The 25,953-nt window shown below is 42.3% G+C and overlaps 1 protein-coding gene across 1 annotated transcript in view; it reads left to right on the forward strand.

Annotated features, from left to right (window-relative positions):
* The first annotated feature begins 357 nt into the window (after window positions 1-357).
* The window catches only part of LOC127223865 (solute carrier family 5 member 4A), a 41,172-nt gene continuing 15,576 nt past the window's right edge, over window positions 358-25,953 (forward strand). Inside the window, exons 1-8 of the mRNA XM_051186553.1 lie at window positions 358-519; window positions 1,235-1,306; window positions 3,228-3,332; window positions 5,849-5,908; window positions 9,211-9,315; window positions 20,386-20,491; window positions 21,545-21,625; window positions 23,157-23,377. Coding sequence (XP_051042510.1) covers window positions 391-519; window positions 1,235-1,306; window positions 3,228-3,332; window positions 5,849-5,908; window positions 9,211-9,315; window positions 20,386-20,491; window positions 21,545-21,625; window positions 23,157-23,377 — 879 coding nt within the window. The 5' untranslated portion in view covers window positions 358-390. The remainder of the gene's footprint in view (window positions 520-1,234; window positions 1,307-3,227; window positions 3,333-5,848; window positions 5,909-9,210; window positions 9,316-20,385; window positions 20,492-21,544; window positions 21,626-23,156; window positions 23,378-25,953) is intronic.

A 25,953-nucleotide genomic window follows, 5' to 3' on the forward strand; every position in this document is an offset into this window, starting at 1 on the left:
ATAAGGAACTGTACCATATATCCTACCTGACTTTGGGCTGGTCTCTTAATGTCCTTAATGTAGCTATTCCCTTAATGTCCTTTATCTCCCCCTGTGTTCCCTTGCGCTGATCAATGGTCTGAAATGCTCTTTTCTTTCTTAAACACTCTGCACGTCATTTTCCACCTCTAAATCTGCTTCTCATCTCTGGCTTTTCTCCTTGATTTCTGATTCTAACTGGAGCCTGTCTAACTAGTCACTGTAAGGTGAGAGCCTGAACATACAGGAGAGGTTTAAAGGTCTCCTGTGGACAGAAACTGCTCTGCTATCTTCCTGAGGCTGATCATTAATGCAGTACTTATATATACAGAAGTGCCAGTGCTTGCAACGGAGATAGCACTGCCTACAGCCATGGCCAGCACAGTAAGCTCCAGAGCCAGCACTACTGAACTGTCTTCATTGTCAGGGAGCATCAACAATGCCGCTGACATCTCCGTCATTGTCATCTATTTTGTGGTGGTGATAGCTGTTGGAGTGTGGGTATGTGGAAGTCCAGTGAGGTTGCAGGGAGGGCACAAAAATTGCAGGGGAAAACATCTCCTACTGGGAGCATGTGGGAGCCAGTGGGATTTCTGGGTGGGCATGAAGGTTGCAGAGAGACATATGGAATGATGAGACAACAATCTTCCAAGTATCATTGTGGTTTTGTCTGAATAGTTTGCTTGTGTGTGGCATGAATAGTGTTTGCACCAAATGAATTCTTCCTCCCAGAAAGCCCATTCTTTCAACAGGACCAGGGCTGGGTGCTTGCTCTGCTTGGCATGTCCAGCACCAGACACAACATCAAAAACACAAATGCCATTTCTCTTGTCTCGTTTTAACTCTTTCCCTTGTTGCTTATTCACATCCTCACTTATTGAGTGAGAAGTTTACCATAACTTGTTCATTCTTTCTTTTCAGGACTGAGTTTGAGGCTCTGTATCTTTCAAAGACAGCTTTAGAGATGAGTAACAATTTTCCATAAGCTGAAATAAATACTTGGTTTTCAGATATAGTTTCTTGAAGTTCTCCATCTGAGTCATCAAAACACCATGACTTTTATGTCCATTAAAAACTGATGCTGTGTTACTCTATCCAGAAAAGCATGTGTTGCAATATCAATGTCAGCATGCTGTATGGAGCAGCTTCAGGCTCTCCTTGATCTTGGGGATGAACCTATAATTTCTAATCTTCCATTGATTTCCTTTCTGCCCAGGCAATGTTGAAGACAAACCGGAGCACTATTGGAGGCTTCTTCCTGGCAGGTCGAGCTATGACCTGGTGGCCAGTAAGTGGGTCAGAATTTCCAGGATATATACATTGATTGACAAGTTGTGGTGGTGGCAGGGGTACCTGACAACTTGCTTCTTTTTTTTAATAAATCCTGTACTTTAAGACTGCTCTCTGGGATCCCAGAAAGATGATAGTATATAATCAATCAAGAAGCAGGTTTAGTCCAGCCTTAGGAGACCTACCGCTTCAGTTATTTCCTGTGCCTCTCCGTGGTTCTCATGGAAAACCTTCTTAGCTTCTGTTAGCTGTCTGGATTCTGTTTCTGCCCCCAATCCCGAGGTAAGGCTGCTCCTCTCTGGGAGATTATTTTCTCTTCTGTCACTCCCTGCAGAGCCAGATCACTCCCTGATCACTCTAGGCCTGCCTTGAAAATAGTGCTTACTGATTGCAGCCGTGTTGACTGTGCTGTTGTTTATAGTTATCCTCTTGGACAGTTGCCCATGAGAAAAATTTTTTTCTGAGTTTCACTATATGGCTCTCTCTGTCAGATTTTTCATTGCAGTAGAGGCTGCATATTCATCTGTGAATCCAGAGAGTGTCGGCATTGGGTGAGGCATACAGTGAGTGCTCAGAAAGTGTTTCCTTCAACAGATCTTCTGTCTTGTCTAAATACCATAAAAGAAAATGGAATTAATAAACAACATGGAAGGAATGGTAGTGTGGGTGAGATTTTCTGTCCTTCCAGCCTGCTCCCAAATAACCACACAGAGACTTATCATTAATTATAAATGCTTAGTAGCATAGGCTTGTTACTAACTAGCTCTTACAACTTAAATTAACCCATATACTACACTCTACCAAGTGGCAGTAGTTTTTCTAGCATGGTATGTTCATGTCCTGCTTATTCTATATCTGGCTGGTAAACTTACCTTCTCTTCCCAGCTTTCTCTTAGTTTGATTCTCCCACCTAACCTCTTCCTGCCTAGCTATTGGCTAGCTCTTTATTGAACCAATAAGAGTAATACATATCCACAGCATGCAAAAGGATTTCTCCACAGCACGGAAGGAATAAATTTACTCACAGCACACAATCAACCAGACATTGTCTTCCTGCTACTCTTTTTGTGAAACATGGGATTCTCAACTAATCCGAGAGTCACTAACCAGCTCCATCCTCCCCCTCATCCCATCCCCAAACACCTTCATACAAGGAGTGGTTGAAAAAAGGGGTAATAAACAGAGGTAAAAATAGCCCTTCAGGACCCCACATTCTGATTGTTTTCAGAACTAGAGCTAGTCTCGGCTCATTGAAGAGCTTGCTCTCCTTTGAACTGCAAAGACAGAAATCAGTGTAATGAAAATGAAACTAATGGGAACAGGGTGCTCTGGCTGGGAGGATAGGAAGAAATTCCCTCTGATGCAACTTTGGAATCTGTTACTGTCTCAAGAGTCAAGATGCTAGCAGGAGATCTGGAAGTTTGAGGGTCCACTCAGAACACATAGAGGGATACCAGGATGTTCCCATGAGATGGGATTTGTCAGGTTTTTCTATAAAGGCCTAATTGTAACTATCTTGTGCTTTAAAGGTCAGAGTGTATTGTGACCACATAACAATGTCACTGCCACACAAAGCAACTGTGACTAGTATGCTGTGGCATATGAAACCGATGGTTGTGCTTTAGCACCCGTATGATGGACACTGAATTTAAATTTCACCTAATTGCAAATTTGCACATTTCACTCTTTAGATGTTTAAAAACCATTTGTAGCTATTCACAGGGGTCAAAGTGTTCTTGTATCATGGGCCAGAAAATAACTGGTAACAGACTAGTTTTTGTCCATGCATGATCATTTGCTACTTTTTGCTCTGAGAAGTATCAACTGAAACATCTCAACACCCACCTGTCTCCAAGGAGTCTTATTTCAATCATTTCAATCTTCTGCATCTAACCGTATTCTGATTGCTTGCCTTGCAGATGGGTGCCTCCCTGTTTGCAAGCAACATTGGCAGTGGCCACTTTGTGGGCCTGGCTGGGACAGGGGCAGCTTCAGGAATTGCTGTTACAGCATTTGAATCACATGTAAGTGACAGCAAATGTGTGTGTGTGTGTGTGTGTGTGTGTGCGTGCGTGCGTGCGTGCGTGCGTGTGTGTGTGTGTGTGTGTGCGTGTGTGCGCGTGTGCGTGTGCGTGTGCGTGCGTGCGTGCGTGCGTGCGTGTGTGTGTGTGTGTGTGTGTGTGTGTGTGTGTTTTAAGGCTGGGTATTTGCATCTGGGTATACAGCCCCAGTTTTCCTGGGAATCTGTATCAGATGTACTCCTTTTGTTCTGGTTTTTATTTTCCCCTCAATTAGTCCACTCTTTGTTTGTCCTTTAACACTTATGTGGCCTCATTCTTTTTCTAGGTAGTTATTCCTACAAGAGATTTCATTTTGTATAATTTCAAGCCCCACTTTGACTTGGTCCCTGTAGTTGGTTGAGCTCATATGTCTCTTTTCTGATATGTCACACTGTATATTCATTCACCAACCAGAAGTAGAGATTAAAAGTAAAAGAAACCATGCTGGGGTTAGGCTCCAAGTTTAATACACTTGACACACAAGCGAGGGGACCAATGTCCAAATCCCTGGAGCCCACTAGTATACTGAGGAGACATGGCAGCCCACCTGTAATTCCAGTCTCAGAAGTAGAGACAAGGGTTTTGGCAAACTGGCTAGTGAGACTAGCCATATTTGTGAGCTTTTGGTATGATTAAGAGCCCCTGTCTCAAAGAATAAAGTGTAAGAACAATTTAGGAAGATTCCCAATACCAGCCTTGGGCTTCTGCATGTATGTGTGCACGGCATAGACACATTGAAAAGTAAATAAGTAGGTCAGGCATTTGGGACTTTAATCCCAGCAGAGGCAGAAGCAGAAGGAGGGGCAGGGGCAGGCAGATTTCTGTGAGTTTGATGTCAGTCTAGTCTACCCAGTTACAAACAAGGGAGACTACATAGTGAAACTCCATCTGAAACTAACTAGGCAATTAGCAGGAAAAACAATGTCTTCTTCTTGGCACAGCTTATGATCAAGGGGGACAGACAAGTGTGCACTAACTCTGGTGTGGAAAGCAGAGACAGGAGCATTGACCATATTGAGGGATCACACTGTGTAAATGTTTCCCTGTGCCTTTTTCCCTGGTAGGTTATACAGTTCCAAATGGACAGCATTAAATGCACATACACTACAGCAATGCTGAATGGACTGAGAGGGAGTGAGGGGCACAGGAGAAGTTAAGTTGAAGAGAGAAGAGGAATTGACTTACTACTGTATGCATAGGCAATTCTCAAGAATCATTTTAAAAGAGATATCACCCAGGAGGTGAATCCCTCATAAACTACAGGTGTGCTTGGCCCATACCATGAGGATTATGGATGCTTGCTTGTAGTGGAAGGATGAGTAGAAACCCAAGTGAGGCCTGAAGAGGCCGTGGCACTGCAGTAAGGAATGGATGTTTGGAAAGAAGGAATATCAAACCTACAGAATTTTAAGACTGAGCTATTACCATTCTACAGAAGTTGCATCCCTTAGCTAGACCCTGAGTTCTTAAGAACAGAGAACACAGCTTCCCTCCACCCACATCACTTTAGCACACAGCCAGAAATGTGGTAAGAGCATCATACATGTCTGAGGAGGAGCCTGCATCTCCTCTCTTCTGCACAGTGCATGTCAGAGCACATGTCTCAGGAGTCTGTTCTTTTTTCCCCCTGTGGGCTCTGGGGATTAAACTCTGGATGTGGGGTGTCTACAGCTGGTACTTCTGCCAACTAAGCTTTCCCACAGGCCTGTATCTTATCTTTTCTCAAGTTTTTATATATGTGTATATTGGGAACATAGACAAAGTTGGGACTATGGTGTCATAAATAAACCACTCCAGATGGACTCTGGAAGTGATGCTGGGTCGCTCACAAATACCTCTGCCTTTCTGATGCTGAAGGTTGTTTTGTTTTGCTTTTGCCTATTTTTACCTCAGAAATATCAGGAGCATACCCAGATTTTGGCCTAATATGCCTTGTGTCCTAGGATTTGATCTGATAATGGCATGAACTGTACAATGAAGGCAAGAAGAAAAAGGCCTTTAATCCAAAGTATATTGTATCACATTGTAGACATAGATGCCTTTATAGCATATGACATTGAATTTCTTTAATTTTGATGAAGCTCATATCTTTCTGTATATGACCTTGATAACATTGCCCATTAGACCCGCTTAACTAGTTGTGGCACGAGCAGTGCTTTGTGCAGCGATGTCATAAAGTCTGCACTTTGATACCAGACTATATTGGCAGCTGTGTTTGGTAAAGGGACCTGAGGATGGTCTTCCTTTTCAAAAGTTTCTCTCATTCCTGTATAATTTTCCAACTTTAGTTCATTACTTTTGACAAAGGTTGTACAATTTTTCTTAGTCCAGATGAACTCAAAACTATCTTTTGCTTGTTTTGCCAAGGAGCTAAGAAAAGTGGTGGGGTTTGTTCACTGATTTGTCTTGAGATTCAGAGGTCATAACATAAAATCAAAGACAAACTCCTTTAACTCCGTGCTGCCCTTGGTTTGTTTCAGTCGTTTCTCTTGTTGCTGATTCTGGCGTGGTTTTTTGTCCCCATCTACATCAAGGCAGGGGTGAGTATCTGATTTTTTGTTTATCCACCCATTCTTTATGCTAAATCATGAAACCTGGTACTTGGCTCTCATTGGTCCTGTTGCTAATAATACACAACAGAAAAACTATCAAATCGCTTGCGCATAGGTTTCCCTAGTAGAGAATGTATCTGTTACCATGCTACTCACAGTCTTACCTAACAATCACCAAGGTACATATAAGCCCGAGTCGGAAGCAAAGTTGGAGTCCCAGGTGTGTCTTAAGGGAAGTGTTTCAGTGTTGATCTGGCTTAAGTGTTGGGGGTGGGGTAAGGCTGACTTCTTCAGGTAGAAAAACCACATGATGGAATCAGGTACATGGAAGGTGAAAATCTTTCTTGGGATATCTGGAGGTCAGTAAAAATTAAGGCTAATTAGAGAGTTATGTGGCAGTAGAGGGGCGAGAAATAGAGTGTCAGTAGGCTCAGTGGGATGGATGGGGTTCAGGTGGGAAAGTTCCATGTGTGACCTTACCTGGGAAGAGGAACGTGAACAGACGAGAGGATGGGGGCGGGCAAGAGGAAGTAATCGAGGGGAGACAGTCAAAGTATGCTTGTATGCTTGTGATAAGATCATAGTGAAACCCACTGTTTTATAGAATTAAAATGTGCTAATAAATAGACAATGATATAGGGGCCCTATTGTTACGAGCAGTGGCTGCTCTAGCAGAGGCTCCAGATTGAATTCCCAGCACGCAGGGGGTGGCTCACAAACATCTGTAACTCCAGTCCCAGTCTCCAACACTGTTTTCTGACCTCCTCGGGCATTGCACACAAATAGTACATGTATGTAGGCAAACAGTCATACACATAAAATAAAAATTACAGTGATACAGTTAGTATATTCTTAGTTCAATGGCTAACATTTTTAAATGATGATACCATTTTAAAAGGAGTGTTCTGGAATAAGAGAGATGTCTCAGTAGGTAAAGGCACTCACTGCCATGCCTGATTGACTGAGTTCAGTCCTAAGGATTCATGTGGCAGAAGCAGAAAATCAATTCTTGTTAAGTGTTCCTCTGACCTCCACATGCACACGTTGGTGTGTGTGTGTGTGTGTGTGTGTAGGCTGGAGCACATCCATGGATGTTGCCCTAAGGTACCATTCACCTTGTATGTTTGAGACAGGGTTTCTTACTAGCCTTGAACTAGGCTAGGTTCCCTGTCTAGGAAGCCCTGGGGACCAGCCTGTGTCTGTTTCCTCAGTGCTGGATTACAAGCATGGACTATCATACCCAGCATTTTTACACAGGTGCTATGGATCAAACTCATGTCCTCATGTTTGCAGGGCAAGCACTTCATGGCTAAAGTATTGTCCCAGCCCATTTGCATGAACTTTTTATCCATTGTCCACTCAGATGCTCAAGTGAAACTTCATGAACTAGGAACCTGATCATGACCCTTGAATCCTTGAAAGTCCTGAACTTCCCATTTCCAAAAGATACAAAACACTTCAAAGTTTTACTAACTTTATTCATATACTTTTGTGTACACACACACACACACACACACACACACACACACACAGAAGCAAACACAAATGTTCCTGAAATCTTGACCATGAATGGTAGGGTATGCCTGTAATATCAGAATCTAGGCGGCATGGGCAAAAAGATTAGGACTTTTAGGACTTCAAAATCAAACTTGGCCATGCATCAAGTTTGAGGCTAGCCTGGGCTATTTGAGACAGTGTCTCAAAAATAATAAAAGTGGTTGGGCGTTGATGGTACATGTCTTTAATCCCAGAACTTGGGAGGCAGAGGCAGGCGGATCTCTGAGTTTGAGGCCAGCCTGGTCTACAGAGCTAGTTTCAAGACAGGCTCCAAAACAATACAGAGAAACTCTGTCTCAACCCTCCCCCAGAGAAGATAATAATAATATTAATAAATAAAGTAAAAGTCCATACTATCCAAAGTGAGGCTCAAGGAAGAAAAACAGGGAGGAACGGAAGACACTTCTTGGCTATTTGTGACATGATTGTTAGCAGATTAGGGGTAAAGGCAGTATGAGCTTTGAAGGCTTGAAGTTTTAGGGTCAATGCCTGAATCCCTCGTAAATGGAGCAAGAACTACAGAAGGGGGCCAGAGATGGAGATAAGACTATAATGAATTAACAGTTTAACTGTGTTGTGTGTGTATGTGTGTGTGTGTGTATGTGTGTGTGTTGTGTGTGTGTGTGTGTACATGTTTGTCTGTGAGTGTGTGTGAATGTGTGTGTCTAAGTGTGTATGTGTGTGTGTGTGTGTGTGTGTGTGTGTGTGAATGTGTGTGTGTTGGTATCTATAGGACAGACATGCAGAGATGTGCAGGTTAATCAGGAGGGAGATCTGTTTGAGACCCACTGTAGGCATACTACTCTTTGAAAACGACCTTGTATAGCTTTAAGGATGCCTCAGAGAATAAACACCAATGATTCAGCCGGCCTTTCTTCAGCATGGTTGTGTGAAAATCCACCCTGGATGAGGAGCCTCTCCTTTACACTTCTGCAGAAGGTGGAAGTTTATTTGTTCCTGATATCCCTGTGGAAAGATGCTATCCTTGGTTCAAGAGTGAATGCCCCAGAAGATACCTGTGTGCTCTTGGCTGTAGCCTGCCTTGTCTTCAGGACTGTTCTTCATGGCTGGTCGGCTAAGAATGCCTCATCTTGTTCTTGACAAAAAGGGATGTATATGTGTGTGCTTATTAACTTTTTTGTGTCAGGAGAGATTAAGTAATGAGACTAATCACCCTGAAAAACACAGAAAGCTGGATTGCTTCTTGTAGATGTCCCATGAGCAAACACTAACTTCAGTAAAGAAAGTCCAGACTTAATATATAAATCTTATTTTCAATAAAGGGAATCATATAAATACATGCTCAAATGTATATCTGCAATATTCTCAATAATCAATTTGTTATATAATCATATTACAATTTATTATTTATAAATATTATTTTTGCTGTACTGTAACATTAGTAAAAATAATAAAAACGATTCATTGAGTACCATCTGTGCTGTAGGTACTTTATACTTTTGCATTAACTCCCTACTTTAAGAAAAGGGAAATTCAGAGACTGTCATTTGCAGAAAGTGTCAACATCAGAGCCTGGAACAGATTGTCATCCTGCCTCCAGTGCTTGAGTTTATTTCAGAATCATCACTCTACTGGGGCATTGTGCTTTTTTGACCTCTGTATCCCCAAGATATCTTGCATATTGCTTAGCTGCCTGAAGTCATTTAGTAAATGTAAACCCATCTGAATGCATGAGGCTTTGAGGTGAATTCCTGTTGACATCTCCTCTGCAGGTGGTGACCATGCCAGAATACCTCAGGAAGCGGTTTGGTGGGCAGCGGCTCCAGATCTACAACTCAATCCTCTCCCTCTTCGTCTGCATGGCTTTGTCAATCTCGGTGAGTTCCCTGCCTCTTGGCATTGGAAATCCCACAGTTTCCCTGTTGGGGCCAGCTACTACAATCAGAGTCTAGTATGTATAGACTGTGGATAGCAATAGCAGGATCAAAACCTCTAGATGCCTACAACTTCCTAGGGCTTCCCTCACAAGTCTTCCTGGGTGGGAAAATGCTCAAGATATCCAAATGCCTGGAGCAGCAAAATTCCCCATCAGGAGAACCACAAGAGTATAGATCCAGCCTCTGAGAGAATTCCATGTGTGAAAAAGTAAGTGTGGCTGGAGCAAATGTCAGACATGACAGTAATATCTGCTTCCTAGCTTTTGTCCTGACCACTGCACAATAACTTCCCTTATATTTTCTCTGAGTCAGCTCTGACTTGCATTTTTCTTTTCAGTTTAATTACCAAATAAGAAGGGAAGTACTTTGCATCATTAAACTGACTTAAGCTGGCCTTATCGAAGACTGCCCTTGTAAAATCTATCATAAATGATTGGAAATCATTTCTGATAAAAGACAAGAGACATTTGAACTTTGAGCAGTACATGAAGAAAGAATAGCTTATTTATCCATATGTATCAATGCCCAATAAAACAATGGAATTCAGAGCCCAAGCACATGTGTCAGTATTTAAGAGAGAAAAGTTGCCTTCAGCTGTTGCTATTCTGTTGGGGAAGGTTACTGTCACAAGTAAACCAGCTGCTGGACCCAGATCCTATGGATTTTCCTAATGCCATGTGAGCATTAGTACTCCATATTGAGCTGTGCTTAATGTTAACAAAAATTCCCAAGCAAGTAGGAGTTACCACATATCAAGGAGATGAGAATATTCACATTAATACTTGGATACTTGCACAGCCAGGAAAGATATTAAGACCTGACAGGTGGAGTTGGAAGTGGCCTTTGGATTAAACAGTCCCTGAGTTGGGAAGGTTAGAAGCAGAAGACCTTGTTGCCAGAGACTTTGTGTTTATGTGTTCTACAAGTGGGTAGGACTTCCTAATCTCTGAGGTCCTCTCAGCTTTATGGTTCCAAAGATCCTGAGGGTGTCCTGAAACTAAAGGGCATCAGTTACAGGATCCCTTTAAAGATTGATCCTTTTGGAGTGCATGGTTCTGACTGGTAAATAAGGGACTGGATAGAGGTAAGTTGGGTGGAAACACGTGAATGTTTTCCATGTGTGTCTGTAACCAGCTAATGACGCAGCACCTGTCCTTTTGTGCCTACAAGGTTAAGTCTTGAGTGATATTAGTGATGATGATTAACCTTAGACATGTTTGTTTATACACACATACACGATAGCCAATTCTATCCTGGCTACTTATTAAACAGATCATTACAAGAACTTATGATGGGAGAGTTTTAGAATTTCCCCTGCCAGGATGGAGAAAAGATGGATCCCAGGTTTCAACCTTCAGGAACATGGACACTTGGGTTCATTAGTGGGTGTGATGTCCTGTAATCCCCAAGTATTTTAGATCATACTTCCAAGAAGTACTGCTGTGATTCTGGAGAACAACAAAACTGGAAATTAACATAGCAACAAACTACTACTTTCCTGAGATATTAGCAGTTGTTTCAAAATAGCAAAATAAAATCCCATGTCATTAAAATTCTTTATTAGAAATGCTCCTTTTTCTCAAAACTTTTCATTACTTTTTTTTTTTTTTTTTTTTTTGCATATAGAGTATTTTTTATTTAATTTTATATAACAAAGTCCAATTAAATGAAAACAAACATTTATACACAATATTTGGGAATTTGGGCGTCGTTCTTTCCAAACTACTTCCTGCTGGTAAGGGGCGCTGTCTTGGGGGATTCGAAGAAGATTCAGATATCCTAGCTGTAGTCTGTAGGGCTGTTTTGTCCAGCTGTTTGGAATGTAGGATCAGCTTGTACTCTGTTTCAGGCGGTCTGGTGTGATCAAACCACATTAGTCTGGAAGGAATCCACATCTTTTCATTTTCTGTGGAAACAAAAATAGAAATACTTTTCCCCAGTAACTTGTTCTTCAACTTAAATTTTGGAGTCAAAGCGTTATTTTTTTTTTTTTTTATTATTATTATTTTACATGTCGATCCCAGTTCCCTCTCCCTCCCTCCCTCCCTCCCCCCAAGCCCTCCCTCCCTCCTTCCCTCCCTTTTGCCCTCTCTACCCTCTCCCATGCACTCTAAACACCCTCCCCTCCCAACCCCCCACCACAATACAATATGTAGGGGAATGCCATCCAGTTGGGGTCATGTAGATCTGACAGGTCCTGTGAAGTAGGGACTAGGGCTTCTCTCCTATCTCTAGAATAAGGCAGTTATCCCTCCATGGGGGATATGTTTGCAAAGTCCTTTTGTGCACCAGGGATACATCCTGGCTCCACTGTCTGAGGTCTCTTAGACTGCTCAGACCTTCTGGCTGAGACCCATATTCAGGGGAGTCCGAGTCAGACCTCTGTTGGCTTCCCAGCTATCAGTCTAGTGGCCCTTAGCTCCTCCTTGTTCAGGTAAGCTGTCTCTATGTACTTCTACCGCATGGTCTTGTCCTCTCCATCTGCTTCTGGGTTCTAGTTTGACTCAGTGTTTATGTATGGGTGTTTGCTCCTGTTTTCAACAGGCATTAGTTGAGGACTCCATGGAGAAGTTAGTTGTTGATCTCACTCTCCGGGAAGGGCATTTATGATAGCCTTTCCACGGAAGCTGAGATTGTTAGTTGGGAGCAGTCTTGTAGTTCCCTCGACCTTTCTTTGTGTTCAACTTTATCTTCAAACCAATATTGGCTCCCTCTTTTATGTTCTCTCTCTCTGTCTCTGTCTCTCTCTCTCTTTCCTATTTTCCATTCCTAACCAGGCTCAATCCTCCTAGTCACACATGCCTTCCTCTCCTCCCTCTCATTTTCTCCTACTTCTCTCTCCATTAGCTGTCCTCCCCCACTATACCTGAGGTCTGGGGGACTTGTCCCTTCCCAGTTCTGTGAGGGACTTTATATGAATCTCTTAGAATACAACTTGTATCCTAGTTCCTCTGGTGATGTGAATTATAGGCTGGTGATCATTTGATCTAGGTCTAAAATCCATATATGAGTGAGTACATACTGTTTTCCTCTTTTTGTGACTGGGTTACCTCATTCAGGATGGTTTCTTCAAGTGCCATCCACTTGCCTGCGAATTTCAAGATACCATTATTTTTTTCTGCAGAGTAGTATTCCATTGTGTAGATGTGCCACATCTTCATTAACCATTCTTCAATTGAAGGGCATCTAGGTTGCTTCCAGGTTCTTGCTATTACAAATAGTGCTGCTATGAACATAGTTGAACAGATGTCTTTGTTGCATTGATGTGAATCCTTTGGGTATATGCCTAAGAGGGGGATTGCCGGGTCCTGTGGTAAACTAATTCCCATTTTCCTGAGGAACCGCCATACTGATCTCCAAAGTGGCTGTATGAGTTTGCACTCCCACCAGCAGTGGAGGAGTGTTCCACTTTCTCCACATCCTCTCCAACATAAGTCATCACTGGTGTTTCTAATTTTAGCCATTCTGGCAGGGGTAAGATGGTATCTCAAAGTTGTTTTGATTTGCATTTCCCTGATAGCTAAGGATGTGGAGCATTTTCTTAAGTGTCTTTCAGCCTTTTTGATTTCCTCCATTGAGAATTCTTTCTTCAGTTCTGTACCCCATTTTTTAATAGGGTTATTTGGTGTTTTGTTGACTAGTTTCTTGAGTTCTTTGTATATTTTGGAGATCAGCCCTTTGTCGGATATAGGATTAGTGAAAATCTTTTCCCAGTCAGTGGGCTGCCGTTTGGTCTTGTCAACTGTGTCCTTTGCCTTACAGAAGCTTCTAAGTTTGAAGAGGTCCCATTTATTAATTGTTTCTTTCAGTGTCTGTGCCCCTGGAGTTATGTTCAAGAAGCGGTCTCCTATACCAATTTGTTCAAGGGTACCTCCTACTTTCTCTTCTAAGAGGTTCAATGTGGCTGGATTGATGTTGAGGTCTTTGATCCATTTGGACTTGAGTTTTGTGCATGGCGACAGACATGGGTCTATCTGCAGTCTTCTACACACCCTCATCCAATTGTGCCAGCACCATTTGTTGAAGATGCTGTCTTTGCCCCATTGTATCATTTTAGCTGTTTTGTCGAAAATCAGGTGTTCATAGGTGCATGGATTAATATCAGGATTTTCAATTCGATTCCATTGGTCTACCTGTCTATTTTTATGCCAATACCAGGCTGTTTTCAGAACTATAGCTCTGTAGTAGAGCTTAAAGTCAGGAATGGTGATGCCTCCTGATGTTCTTTTATTGTATAGGGTTGTTTTGGCTATCCTGGGTCTTTTGTTTTTCCATATAAAGTTAATTATTATCCTTTCAAGGTCGGTGAAGAATTGTGGTGGGATTTTAATGGGGATTGCATTGAATCTGTAGATTGCTTTTGGTAAGATTGCCATTTTTACTATGTTTATCCTACCTATCCAAGAGCATGGGAGGTCTTTCCATTTTCTGGTATCTTCTTTAATTTCTTTCTTTAGAGTCACAAAGTTCTTATTATATAGATCTTTTACTTGTTTGGTAAGCGTTACACCAAGATACTTTATGTTGCTTGTGGCTATTGTAAAGGGTGATGTTTCTCTGATTTCTTTCTCTGCCTCTTTGTCGTCTGAAAAAAATAGGGCTACTGATTTTTTTGAGTTTATCTTGTATCCTGCTAGTTTGCTGAAGGTGTTTATCAGCTGTAGGAGTTCCCTGGTAGAGTTTATTGGGTCGCTTATGTAAACTATCATATCATCTGCAAATAGAGACAGTTTGACTTCTTCCTTTCCAATTTGGATGCCCTTGATCTCCTTTTGTTGTCTTATAGCATTAGCTAGAACTTCTAGTACGATATTGAAGAGATATGGAGAGAGAGGACAGCCTTGTCTTGTTCCTGATTTTAGAGGAATTGGCTTAAGTTTCTCTCCATTCAGTTTGATGTTGGCAGTTGGTTTGCTGTATATTGCTCTTATTATGTTTAGGTATGTTCCTGTTATCCCTGACCTCTCTAATACCTTTATCATGAAAGGGTGTTGAATTTTATCGAAGGCTTTTTCTGCATCTAGGGAGATAATCATATGGTTTTTCTTTTTCAGTTTGTTTATATGGTGGATCACGTTGATAGATTTTCGTATGTTAAACCATCCCTGCAATCCAGGTATGAAGCCTACTTGATCATGGTGGATGATTTCTCTGATGTATTTTTGAATTCGGTTTGCCATTATTTTATTGAGTATTTTTGCATCGATGTTCATCAGGGATATTGGTCTGTAGTTTTCTTTCTTAGTTGTGTCTTTGTGAGGTTTGGGTACCAAAGTTATTGTGGCCTCATAAAAAGAGATTGGCAATAAACCTTCTGTTTCTATCTTGTGGAACAGTTTGAGGAGTAGTGGTATTAGTTCTTCCTTGAATGTCTGGTAGAATTCTGCACTGAATCCATCTGGCCCTGGACTTTTTTTCGTTGGAAGGCTTTCGATGACTGCTTCTATTTCATTTCGGGTTATAGGTCTATTTAAGTTGTTTGTCTGTTCTTGATTTAATTTTGGTAAGTGATAGTTATCCAGAAACTTGTCCATTTCCTTTGAATTTTCAATTTTTGTGGAATACAGATTTTCGAAGTATGACCTGAAAATTGTCTGGATTTCCTCTGTGTCTGTTGTTATGTTCCCCATTTCATTTCTGATTTTGTTAATTTGCATGTTCTGTCTCTGCTTTTTCGTTAATTTGGATAAAGGTTTATCAATCTTGTTGATTTTCTCAAAAAACCAACTCTTTGTTGCATTGATTTTTTGTATTGTTTTCCTGGTTTCTATTTTGTTGATTTCAGCCCTCAAGTTGATTATTTCCTGGCGTCTGCTCCTGCGGGTGAATTCGCTTCTCTCTGTTCTAAGGTTTTCAGTTGCGCTGTTAATTCATTTATGTGACTATCCTCTGTTTTCTTCATATGGGCACTTAGTGCAATGAACTTCCCTCGTAGCACTGCTTTCAAGGTGTCCCATAAGTTCGGGTATGTTGTATCCTCATTCTCGTTGAATATTAGAAAGTCTTTAATTTCTTTCTTTATTTCTTCTTTGACCCAGGAGTGGTGCAATTGCACATTGTTCAGTTTCCATGAGTTTGCAGGTTTTCTGCTATTTGTATTGTTGTTGAATTCCAATTTTAAAGCATGGTGGTCCGATAAGATACAGGGGACTATTTCTATTCTCTTGTATCTGTTGAGGTTTGTTATGTCTCCTAGTATGTGGTCGATTTTAGAGAAGGTTCCATGTGGAGCAGAGAAGAAGGTATATTCTTTTGTCTTTGGATGGAATGTTCTATAGATGTCTGTTAGCCCCAGTTGAGACATAACTTCTGTTAATTCTTTTGTTTCTTTGTTGAGTTTCTGATTTGTGGTCCTGTCTAGTATTGAGAGTGGTGTATTGAAGTCTCCCACTATAAGTGTGTGAGGTTTTATATGAGCTTTGAGTTTTAGTAGTGTTTCTTTTTACGAATGTGGGTGGCTTTGTATTAGGGGCATAGATGTTCAGAATTGAGACTTTGTGTTGATGGATTTCTCCTGAGATGAATATGAAATGACCATCTTCATCTCTTTTGACTAGTTTTGGTTTGAAGTCTAGCTTGTTAGATATTAGGATAGCTACGCCTGCTTGCTTCTTATTTCCATTTGATTGGAAAATCTTTTCCCAACCCTTTACCCTGAGGTAATGTCTATCTTTGGAGCTAAGATGTGTTTCTTGTATGCAGCAGAAGGATGGATTCTGTCTTCGTATCCATTCTGTTAATCTGTGTCTTTTTATAGGTGAGTTAAGACCATTAATGTTGAGGGTGAGTAAGGACCATTGATTGTTGATGGTTGTTTGATTTAGGTTTGTTGTTGGCAGTGGTATTGTGAATATATTTGTTCTGCTTCACCCTAGGTTTCTGGTGTAGTTGGATTATCTGTTGCCTACATTTTTGTGGGCGTAGTTACCTTCCTTGGGTTGGAATTTTCCTTCCAATACTTTCTGTAGGGCTGGATTTGTAGATACATATTGGGAAAATCTGGTTTTGTCATTGAATATCTTGTTCTCTCCATCTATATTGACTGAGAGTTTTGCTGGATATAGTAGCCTAGGCTGGCATCCGTGTTCTCTTAATACTTTTAGAACATCTATCCAGGACCTTCTGGCCTTGAGGGTTTCCATGGAGAAGTCAGGTGTAATTTTGATAGGTCTGCCTTTATATGTTACCTGTCCTTTTTCCTTCGCTGCTCTTAATATTTTTTCTTTATTCTGTATGCTAGGTGTTTTGATTATTATATGTCGAGGGGTCTTTTTTCTTTGGTCCAGCCTATTTGGGGTTCGGTATGCTTCTTGTACTTTCATGGGCATGTCCTTCTTCAGATTTGGAAAGTTTTCCTCGATGATTTTGTTGAATATGTTTTCAGCACCTTTGAGCTGGGCTTCCTCACCTTCCTCTATGCCTATTATTCTTAGGTTTGGCCTTTTCATGGTGTCCCACATTTCCTGGATATTGTGTGTTAAGGATTTGTTGGATTTATGGTTTTCTTTGGTCGATGAATCTATTTCTTCTAGTTTATCTTCTGCGCCTGAGATTCTCTCTTCCATCTCTTGAATTCTATTGGTTATGCTTGTGTCCGTGGTTTCCGATTTTTTGCCCAGCTTTTCAATTTCCAGCTTTCCTTCCATTTGTGTTGCCTTTATTTTCTCAATTTCGGTTTTCAAATCTTGAACCGTTTCCTTCACCTGGTTAATTGTTTTTTCTTGGCTTTCTGTACTTTCCTTAAGGAATTTGTTCATTTCTTCCACTTTTTTGTTTGTTTTTTCCTCTATTTCTTTAAGGGATTTTCTCATATCTTCTTTGAGGGCCTCTATCATTTTTATGATGGTGATTTTTAAGTCATACCCTTCTGCTTCCTCTGCTTTGTTGTTGTGTTCCATTCTAGTTGGTGTAGATTCCCTAGATTCTGGTGGTGTCATGTTTGTCTTTCTGTTGTTAGGTGTTCTCTTGTATTGCCTTCTTCCCATAGTTTCTTCCTGTAGGTGTTGGTGGTGTCTCTTCCCTCTCTCTATGGTCCTTCCCAGATGGGCTTATGTGGATCAAAGCTTCAATGTCTGTATCTCTGTGTGGTCCAAGCTCTCTAGGAGGCTTCTCTCTGGCCAATAGCCGGGAGAAGAGGACGAGGGCTGGACTGGAACTTGAGAAGGTTTTGCAGGGTAGTGGGATCTCACTGGAAACTGGCGCTCTCCAGCTGAGACTTCGTTCTTTGGCAGGGCCCGGATTTGGGGGTCAAGGATCTTGCCTGCAGGAACTCCAAGTGGACCCGCAGAGATAGGCGGATCTCTGGGAGGGGCCTGGGACTCCAGCAGAGGACTGGAGGCGGGGTCAGGGACCAAGCCGGTGGAAATTACAGGTGGTCCCACGTGGATAGTCAGGTCTCCTTTGTTCGGAGTTGCTCCGAGAGGTCTCCGAAGTAGGGTGGACTGTTGGCTCCACCCTCTGTCCCAGTGCTCAACCAGAGCGGCAGGACCGTAGGTGGGGTAGGGCACAGGGTGGGGGGGTAGGCTGGAGGTTGGGATGGGTGGGGGTGTATCAGAGCTCCAAGGGTGCTCTCAAAGGGGACCGGAGACAGGAGCAGCAGGATCAGGGGCCAATCCAGGGAGTTCAGGCGGGGGGAGGGGGGTAAAGAGGTTGAAGGGGACAGGCAGCCCCGATTGGGCCCAGACTCACCTCTGGCCAATAGCCGGCAGAAGAGGACGAGGGCTGGGCTGGAACTTGAGAAGGTTTTGCAGGGTAGTGGGATCTCACTGGAAACTGGCGCTCTCCAGCTGAGACCTCGTTCTTTTGCAGGGGCCCGGATTTGGGGGTCAAGGATCTTGCCTGCAGGAACTCCAAGTGGACCCGATGAGATAGGCGGATCTCTGGGAGGGGCCTGGGACTCCAGCAGAGGACTGGAGGCGGGGTCAGGGACCAAGCCGGTGGAAATTACAGGTGGTCCCACGTGGATAGTCAGGTCTCCTTTGTTCGGAGTTGCTCCGAGAGGTCTCCGAAGTAGGGTGGACTGTTGGCTCCACCCTCTGTCCCAGTGCTCAACCAGCGCGGCAGGACCGTAGGTGGGGTAGGGCACAGGGTGGGGGGGGTAGGCTGGAGGTTGGGATGGGTGGGGGTGTATCAGAGCTCCAAGGGTGCTCTCAAAGGGGACCGGAGACAGGAGCAGCAGGATCAGGGGCCAATCCAGGGAGTTCAGGCGGGGCAACTTTTCATTACTTTATTTTTAACCAGTTAGTTAATGTTCCCACCCACAAATTTGTTATTTCTATTGAAAATAGACTTTTTTTCACACAATGAATTTTCATTGTGGTCTCTCCTCCCCCAGCTCTTCCCTGATTTACCCACACATACCCTTTATTTTCTCTCTCATTGGAAAAAAGCAGGCATCTAAAATAATAATGAGAAGAAGATAAGAAAAAAAAATAAAAACAAACAAACAAATCAGAATAGGATAAAACAGAAAACAGAGCCAAAGAAAATACACAAGAAACACATAGAGATACCAAGGCACACACATTTGCACACAAAGAAAACACATTAAAATATAATTGGGAACCACAATGTATCAGGAAACTATTTGTAAGAAAAACTTAAAGAAATAATGCTCAGATGAAACATTATAAGACAAAAAAGAAAAGAAAAACTCCCCCAAAATACCATTGGGTCTGTATTATTTTGGCCATGGACCACTGGCCCAACTCCTTGTAAGTGAATGCCTACTGAGTTTTGGTGTTATATAATTCCAAGGGCCTCAGTTAAAGTTTCATTTCTCTTTGCTTCCTCTCTGACCTTATGCCATACAGCTCTTATAGCTGAGGTTGGTTCCTCCCATCCATATCTTCTATTAAGGACCTCATGGACATACCCTAACACTGTATTTTGTCTGGTACATACTTGCTTTTTTCCATGTAAAGATTCACAGAGGTTCACAACTCATCCTGCCAACCCTACCATCTAACATCTTATATCTTAAATTAGCCCATATTTCTTATTTATGTTCTTTCTTATGGTGGTACCTTTTTTCAGCCTGGAAAGTTCTTCTCTGTTCCCCCTGCATCTCCTTCCAACTCCTGTGACCCTGTCCTTCTTTTTCCCAGCATCCTTTGAGTTTGACTCTCCTGCCTAACCTCTTCCTGCTGAGTTATTGTCCAATTAGCTCCTTTATTAAACCTGTCTAGCTGTACTTCTTTAAAAGATCCTTTCTCAAGGAAATAAGGTGGAGATTGATAGAGCAGGATATTTGATATTCCCTCTGCCCTACACACACACACACACATACACACACACACCACTCATACACACTACACTCAAACACACTACCCTATATTTTTTAAAAAGACTATATATTTTGCTTTATCACAGTCAGAGATTCCCATAGGAAACTAACAGCCACCCCTAATCCCCATGATATAGAGAATTCTCAGGTCATGGCACCTTATTTAATAAGGGCCTCAATGGAGCAATCAATGAGTTAATTGCTTTGAAGATAAATAGTGAGTATTGATGGGGGATGTCCTTCTGTATATATGTTTATCTTATTAGTTGTTGAATAAAACACTGGCCAGTAGCCAGTAGAGGTGGGATAATGAGTGGAGCTAGGAGACAAGGAGAATTCTGTGAAAGGTGGGCAAGGAGGGATGCCATGAGTAGACCAGAGGATAGGATGTGGCAGGCATTCTCTGGTAAGCCAAGACCACATGGAAATACATAGGTTAATAAAAATGGGTTAATAATTAAGACAGAGCTAGCCAATAAGATGCCTTAGTCATCGGCCAACAGTTTTATAATTAATATAGCATCCGAGTGTTTATTTGGGGGCTGAAGTGGCGGTGGGACCTGGTGGGACAAGAGAAAATTCTGCAACAGAATATCTTCCCATGGGAAATGTATGTAGTGTTTTCATGGGTGAATAGGAGTTCACCAGGAACAGGGTGGGGAATGGAGCCTTGAAAAAAAAGTCTGAAGTTCATGCCTTCCCCATCTTCAATGTTCCCTTTCTAGTCAAACATATTTTCTGGAGCCATATTCATAAAGCTGGCTTTTGGGTTGGACCTTTACCTGTCAATCTTCATCCTTTTGGCTGTCACTGCTGTTTTCACAATTACTGGTGAGTCTTCTGCATCCTTGGATGAGTTGTGCCACCTTCTGCTGATTCCACCCAGGTGTGCCCATATGTGTTTGTCCTGTATCGTATTGCAGAAAACATGGTCACTGAATAAGCTATCCAATTAAAGAAACAATGATATATTCCCACACTGGAGCAAAACTGGTTTTACTAGATCGCTTGGCACAGGGACCAGTTCGATGGGAGAAATCAGATGATAATTTAGGAAAACTAAAGTGATATTAAACTTTTGTCCCTTTTCCTACTTGATATTTGCAAATAAACATAACAATGAAACTGTACTGCAAGAGAAACTTTGAATCAGACTGATACAAGACAGGGGCTATGCATGGCGTTGTGTCCCATTATCCCAGAGTTAAGGAAGCCGAGACAGGAGGACTGAGAGTTCAAAAACAACCTGAGCTACAGAGAAAGGCCCTGACAAGAAAGAGACAAAGGTAGAGGGAAAAGGGAAGGGGAGTTGAGGAAAAGGGAGCAAAGGGGGCAGAGAGGCAAAGGGAAGAAAACCAGAAGAAAGAAAAGAGTTAGAGGAAGATGAGAACTAATGAAGGACATACTACAGAGATAATGCTATGAGGACAGGTTTATTTAGGTGTATTGGCTCATACGTGTAATCCTAGCAACTGCAAACCGAGGCAGAAGGATTGCCAGGAGTTCAAGACCATCATAGCAAACCTAGAGATTCAAGGCCAGCCTTGGCTAAAGAATAAGAACCTATCTCAAACAAAGTCAAAACTAAGCATCAAGTTTGTGACTCAGACAGAAGCTTTTTCATTTTCTTGCTTGTTTTTTGGTTACAAAGTCAAAGCTACCCAGTCTGTCCTTGGACTGACTCTGGATCTCAGAGGACCTTGAGGCTTACAACCTTTTTGTCATCACCTCCCAGGCAGCTGGACTAATGGGTTCATCCCTCACAGCCAGAGCCTTTGGATGGCTCTTCCTGCCATTTTTAATGTTTCTTTAGGCATTAGGCTCTACGGGAAAATACATAAGTGCATGTGAATTAAACTATGCTTACTTTCTTTATCTCCACAGGGGGCTTGGCATCTGTGATTTACACAGATACCCTGCAGGCCATTGTCATGCTGATTGGATCTTCCATCCTTATGGTATTTGGTAAGATGGGACTGCACCTGCAGATCCCTAGGTTCTTGTTCCTGTCTGTCTGCTCATTAGTGCTTCCTCTAAATTCTCCTGAGCCATGTTTTCCTGTCAGTTATCTAATCCCCACCATGGAAACATTTGCATGGCGCCTTTCTTGCTTTATTTTGTCAAGTAGAAATGTATGGGTTTATTTCCTTTCTAAAAATTGCTTTGGTTAATTATGTTATTTAACCTCCATTTCTTTTTGATCAGAATGGATGAACCCCCTTGGTTGATAACTTTAGAGAAATAGTGGTGCATTGGATTGGAAGTATAAAAACTTTTGGTTTCTGTGTAGTTGTATCAGTAACGTAGTAACTATTAAAGTAAAAGAGGCCATTGTAGGTGAGTGCAGCAAACTCCTACCTAGCTAGACTACTCCATGGGTAGAAAAAAATTTATTGGGGAACAAGCTGTCAGATTTTGTCACAGGAATAGAGAGCAGCTGTTTATCAGTGAAGTCAGCAGGATGTTGGTCCTGATGGAGGCTGTTCTGGGTAATCAGGAACTAGATGCACTTTGAAGTCAGTTGGCCATTGGGACAGAGAAGGGAAGTAGTGGCTTTTCTGACAAATAGAAACCTGACTTATAAAGTTACCCGAGGAATGCTGAGTTTAGGTTTCTCTTTACCTCGTTTGAATGCTTATGTTTATCCAGTAAAAACCAGACTGGATTGGGCCTGGGCCCTCTTCTTAGAAAATTGTCAGCATCGCCATTTGGGGGGCCTGCTTTGTGACCTAAAAGCTATGAATTTGAGAGAGAGAATGGGAGGGATTGGAGAGGGAAATAAAGCTGAGTGAAACAATGTTTCAATTTCACAAAACAGGTGAGCAATGGTGGCACACACCTTTAATCCCAGCACTTCACTCTGGAGGCTGAGGCAGACAGATCTTTGTGTTTGAGGCCAGCCTGGTCTACAGAGTGAGTTCCAGGGCAGCAGGATTACATGGAGAAACACCATCTCAAAAAAAAAAAAAAAAAACAACAACAAATCAATTTCAAAAAGCAAAAACTTACTAAAATAAAAAAAAATCTTTTGATTTATCTAGAACTTTCTCTATAGGGAGAATTAAATATTAGAAACTTTCAGGTAACTATTGACCAGTTGTGCTATTTTATATAACAATCTATTAAAATATGGACATTCTCTGACTTTCCTTCCTGCTCACAGGACCCTTTTCCTCCTACTGGGTTGCCTCATCCAGTTTGATATGAGAGTTTGTGCCTGGTCTTACTGTATCTTGTTACACCATGCTTGTTTGATATCCCTGGGAGGCCTGCTCTTTTCTGGGGAAATGGAGGAGCAGTAGATCTTGGGATGAGGGGTGGTTTGTCAGGGAGGGGAGGTACTGAGAGGACTGGAAGGAGGGGTAAGCTATGGTTGGGATGTACATCAGGAGAGAAGGTCGCTGAGGTTTGCACCGACTCCACTTCAGGGGGCAGTCATAAACAGAAGCTGTCTGCGGTGCACAGGAGACATTTTATTTCTCTGATGTTTTTGCAGCATTTATTGAAGTTGGAGGCTATGAAAATTTTACAGAGAAGTATATGAATGCCATCCCATCTGTAATCGAGGGGGACAACCTGACGATCAGCCCAAACTGCTACACTCCTCGGCCAGACTCCTTCCACATCTTCCGAGATGCTGTCACTGGAGACATTCCGTGGCCGGGAACTGTATTTGGAATGGTTATTACAGCCATGTGGTACTGGTGTACAAACCAGGTTAGTAAGCATGTGTGTGTGCTTGTGAGTTTTGGGAGAGAGGCTTTTGTTGCTTCATCTCATCTCATATAAAAGCATCTAGGTTCTGGTTTCTATACACAAACATAGTTTTAGAACCCAAGCATTTCCACAAGATCTATGAAAAACAGTGGCCTGGTGCCACACCAATGTGGTATCATGTCCCACAGAAGCAAACACAGTAGGCTCCTTCAACTGTTTTGCTGTTTGTCACATTCTCCTTGTACAGAAAGGGTGGTCTGTGAGCCATAAGCACAGACATGACCTTAGACCTCACTAGAAATCAATGATCTCTGACTCTACCCTACCCTTTACTCAGTCCAGTTTTAGAAATCAGGCTGGGAAAGCCAATAAGCAGTATTCCTCCATGGCTTTAGGTCCTGCTCCCATGCTCCTGTCCTGAGTTCCTGCCCTGGTTTCCCTCAGTGACAGATTAACACATTAAAATAAAGGCTTTCTTTCCTGCATTGTGTTCAGTCATTGCGTTTTATCTTGGCAATGGAAAATCTGACAACAGAAATTGGTACCAGGTCATGTAGTCTTGCTATGATGGGTCTGGCTGTGTATTTTTGGGAGGACTCTGCTAGCATTTGAACTTTGGGCTGGAAAACACATTGAGTGCTCAGAGTGATGGCTGTTCTGTGGGAGGTTGGAAGATAAGGATATGGAGAGAAGGGCACACAAGGAGGCCTGCCTTCTGAAGTTCCAGAGAGAAGTTTGAGACTCCATACGAGCCATTTGATATTTTGAGTTTAGCATCATTTATTGAAATGAAATCTTTGCTTTACTAGGACACTGGATAATGGTCAGCTGGGGCTGAGGAATCAGTCATGATTAAGAAGCAACCAGCACCATTGAGGTGAAGTCTTCTGGAAAAATCTTTCCTTAGGGTCAACACACAGAAATTGTGGCCCAGAGGCAATCAAGGCTGCACCCAGTACTGGCAGCAAAACTTAGTAACATGTAATAGGCTTCTAGGTGGTACTGGTTTTGAAGTCATAAAGGGGTTGTGGAGAGCTGCTAAGGCTTGGCACTATGAGTATCCAGGAGAAGGTGTTGGTGAAGGTGCAGCCTTAGTTGTAGTAGAAGCCCTAGGATTGAAAAAGTCATGAAAAAAAGTGGAGGAAGCCGGGAGTTGGTGGCGCATGCTTTTCAATCCCAGCATTTGGGAGGCAGAGGCAGAAGCAGAGGCAGGTTGATCTCTGTGAGTTCAAGACCAGCCTGGTCTACAGAGCTAGTTCTAGGATAGACTCCAAAGCAATAGTTAGAGAAACCCTGTCTGGAAAAAAAGAAAGAAAGGAAGGAAGAAAGGAAGGAAGGAAGGAAGGAAGAAAGAAAGGAAGGAAGAAAGAAAGAAGTAGAGGTTTGGTGTGATGTGAAAAGTCAGAGTCCCCCAACAGAGGCCAAAGCCTGATCCTGGTGAAGGTGCAGTAGGGACTACAGTATCTTGAAGCTGCCAGAATCAAGATGACCACCAAGGAGAGAAGCAGGAGTCGGGTGAAACCTGCTTGAGCCTAACAGTCAAGCAGCATGTGCTTCCGTCTTATCTTGTCTTGGGATTTCTATTTACTGGGATGAAACACTATGACCACAGCTGTTTGGTGAGAACAGTGTTTATTGAGCTTATACTTCCACTTCACTGTCTGTCACCAAGGGAAATCAGGGCAGAAACTTAAGCAGGACAGGAACCTGGAGGCAGGAGCTGATGCAGAGGCATCGAGAGTGCTGCTTACTGGCTTGCTTCCCATAGCTAGCAAGCTCAGCCTGCTTTCTTGTAGAACCCCACTAGCCCAGGGATGGAACCACCCATAATGGGCTGAACCCGCTCCCACTGATCACTAATTGAGAAAATGTCTTACAGCTGGATCTCATGGAGATATTTTCTCAACTGAGTCTAGCTCCTCTCTGATGACTCTAGCTTGTGTCAAGTTGACATAAACTCAGCTAGTTCAGCTTGAGATGGCAGGTCCAGTGCAGAATTGCTGCTAAAGCCATTTGGAGCTCAGAAGATGATGATGACAAGCACTGAGCTTGTTATACTCTTGACTCTTAGTTTTGCTTTGGTCTGATTGTGACTGTGATTCTTTGTGCTCAGGTAAGAACTACATGCTTTTGATTTTTGGGGGGATACCAAGGTCAAAAGACTTTGGAATTTTAGAGAGACTTTGGATATTTTAGAGAAACTTTATACTTTCAAAGAAACGTTGGGGAGGATCTGGGAGGAGTTGGGAGGAGGGGAAACCATAATCAGAATATATTGTATGGGAAAAAACTAATTTTCAAGGAAATATTGAAGGAAAAAAGAGACTTTGACATTTTTAAGAAACCAAGTCTTTAAAATGTTTGAAAATTTTAAGGACTGTGGGATCTTGGGGATAAACAAGAAAGGAAAGGTTATAGTTTAACAGTAATGTGTTGTGTGTCATGTTGAAAACGGGTCACTTTTACTACATAGTTTTGTGTCAACTTGACACAAGCTAGAGTAGTTTTAGAAGAGTGAACCTCGGTTGAGAAATACCCCCACCAGATTAGCCTGTGGAAAAGCCTATTATGCATTT

The sequence above is a fragment of the Phodopus roborovskii genome, unplaced genomic scaffold (genome assembly GCF_943737965.1).
Source record: "Phodopus roborovskii unplaced genomic scaffold, PHOROB, whole genome shotgun sequence".
In the NCBI taxonomy this organism is placed as follows: Eukaryota; Metazoa; Chordata; class Mammalia; order Rodentia; family Cricetidae; genus Phodopus; species Phodopus roborovskii.